Raw genomic sequence first — 3005 nt, 5'->3', positions numbered from 1 at the left:
GGAATGATGGTGGTTGAGTGGCATAATCATGATAAGAACCATCATATTCATTGGAATGATATGCATTATAGGAGGGGTTGTAATCATAGTAGCTTAGTTGAGGAGGTTGCCATGGTGAGTGCTCATATGGATATGGCTCCCTTCTCAAGAATTCATCTCTCCTATAATATGAGCCATCATTCAAGTTTCCATTACCTACAACATAGTCATAACCATATCCAAAACAACAAGAATGAGAATTCATACAGAAAGGAGGAAATCAAGATAAAGTATATCAAAAATAAATAAAGAAAGAAATAACTCCTAGATACTAGCAATAACAAGAAAAAGCCAAAAAGCAAGATACTCACAATATGAACATATTTACAATAGCCAATAACATAACACTATGCAATTTCCCGGCAACGGCGCCATTTTGATGAGAGAAAATTTGATGGTATAGAATTTCACAAATAAATTCTCGTTGCAAGTATAGTTTCTAAACCAACAAACAATCCTCACATAAAAAATTTGTTTGTCACAAGTACAAACCCCAATAAAAATAACTGAGAGTATTAATCCCGGATCATTCTCCCTAGGAATTACAATGAAGTGCTTTATTATTGGCTATGAAGGAATGTTTTGGGATTTTTTGTAGTAAGAGACAAGAATTGAAAATAACAAGAGAACTAAGCTAATAACTAAGAAAGCTCTTGGCAAGGAGTGAGAATTAGAAGTCCTATCCTCATTATCATCATCTATTGTGAAAAGAATTGTCCATTGCTCCACTTAGTTAACCTCTAATTATGAAGGAAAGTCAAGTGAATATAATCAACTTGAGTCCACAAGTCCTAGTCAAATCATAGTGAAAGACTAGCTTTAGTGAAATCCAAGTCAACTAGCAACTTCCAATTATCAATCAACAAAAGAGTTTGATAACTCAAGAGTCTCCAATTACTCAACCAAAGCCAAGAGGAGAAAAATCTACACTAAAACCCAACCAAGTATTTTATCAAATACTTGGAAGGCATAAAAGGAAAGCGAGATAAAATCGCAAGAAATGTAAATCTACAACTACTCAAGCAAGGAAATAACAACAAATCAATTAAACAAGAAGAAACATGAAACATAAATTGCATTAAATAGAAATTAAAGGAAACAAAAGTGCATGAACATAAAAATGACTAGAATAAGAAATTAACAAAAGGAACTATAAGAGTAGAGATGTAGCAACAAGAAATTGAAAGGAAAAGTAGATGAAAACAAGAATTAAAATCTAGATCTAAGAAAATCCTAATCTAAACCTAACCTAATTTCTAGAGAGAAGAGAGAACTTATCTCTCTAGAATTATACATCTAAAACATGATAGAAACTCAACTATGACTACTTAGTTTATCCCCCTTTCATCCTTGGGTTCAATAGCATCAGAAATGAGTTGGATTTGACCCAAAATGCTTCAGAAATTGCTGGCCACGAGTTGCCTTAAGTGAGTCACGCTGATCCTGCGATGTGTGCATGTAGAACGACACGTACGCGTCACCAAACACAAGGTAACTCTGAAAATTTTATATCATTTTGAAGCCCCGGATGTTAACTTTTCAACGCAACTGAAACCGTCTCATTTAGACCTCTGTAGCTCAAGTTATGATCGATTAAGTACTAAGAAGTCATGATTGACAGCTTTGCAATTCCTTCATTTCTTTATGAGTTCTCCATTTTTTACATGCTTTTTCTTCATTCCCTTAATCCAATATTTGCCTTCTAAACCTCAAATCACTTAACAAACATATCATGGCATCGGATGGAATTAAAGTGAATTAAATTTAGCTATTTGAAGGCCTAAAAAGCATGTTTTCACACTTAAGCACAAATTTAGGGAGAATTACAAAACCATGCTATTTCATTGAATAAATGTGAGAAAAGTTGATAAAATCCCCTAAATTAAGTACAAGATAAACTATAAAATTAGGTTTTATCAGAAGATATTATCAACAATGAGAGTAAAGTTAGTGAATCTATAAAGGTGTCAAATTGTAGCTACAAAATTCAAGAAGTTGAGAAGAAGTTAAACGAATAAAGCTATGATGACATGTGGGATATTGAGTTTAACACCGTTGATCAATGTTGTGATTTCCATAGAAATTATGCTAGAGTGTATGGTTTTGTTGCGAGGCTTGACAAAAAAGGACAAGATGTCAATGGAAACATTAATATGCGACAGATGGTTTGTAACAGAGAGGGTACACGAAGAAAAAAGTACTTGGAGATGGAGAATAGAAAAAAGGATCATAAGCCAATCACACGTGTAATGTGTCAAGCAAAGATTAGATTTCATTATGACTTGATTTTACAAAAGTGGCGAATCACCAAATTTAAAGAGACTCACAACCATGACCTCATCCCACCTAAGTATATCCAGTTTGTTCTGGCATATCGAACAATGACCGACACTGATAAAGCAAAGGCTGATAGTTTGTACTTTTATGGTGTTAGAACATGTCATATAATGGGGTTCATGGTGGCGCAAAAAAGAGGTCCAAACATGACAGGATTCATAAAAAAAGGTATATATAATCATTTTGACAGATCGAGGCGTGCAAAGATAAAAGATGGTGATGCACATGCAGCATTAAATTACCTAATTTCTAACGCAGATGAGGACCCACTATTGCAAGGGAAGTTTATTTTAAAAGATGGTAAGCTTAATAATTTAGTGTGGGCCGACGGATCTAGCATCATTGATTACTAATGTTTTAGTGATGTGTTGGCTTTCGACAGAACATACCAAAAAAACAAGTATAATAGGCCATTGGTTATCTTCTCATGCACAAATCATCATGGACAAAGATGCATTTTTTGTTGTGGTTTATTATCCGATGAGAAGCGTGAAACCTATGTTTTGGTGTTGAAGATGTTCATGGAGATAATGAGTAATAAACAACCTATAGCCATGGTAACAGATGGAGATCTTGCAATGAGGGAGGCAATAAAAGAAGTTCTTCCAAATGCTGCACATCGTCTTTGT

General features: G+C 34.2%; 1 protein-coding gene across 1 annotated transcript; it reads left to right on the top strand.

Annotated features, from left to right (window-relative positions):
- LOC107633323 (protein FAR1-RELATED SEQUENCE 5-like) lies at positions 2070 to 2729 on the top strand. Its single transcript, XM_016336964.1, has one exon. It carries the CDS (start codon positions 2070 to 2072, stop codon positions 2727 to 2729), a length of 660 nt encoding a protein of 219 aa, XP_016192450.1.

This window comes from Arachis ipaensis, chromosome B03 (assembly GCF_000816755.2).
Source record: "Arachis ipaensis cultivar K30076 chromosome B03, Araip1.1, whole genome shotgun sequence".
NCBI classification, from domain to species: domain Eukaryota; kingdom Viridiplantae; phylum Streptophyta; class Magnoliopsida; order Fabales; family Fabaceae; genus Arachis; species Arachis ipaensis.
Note: the sequence above shows the minus strand (reverse complement) of the source record. Positions and strands in the feature narration are given on the sequence as shown.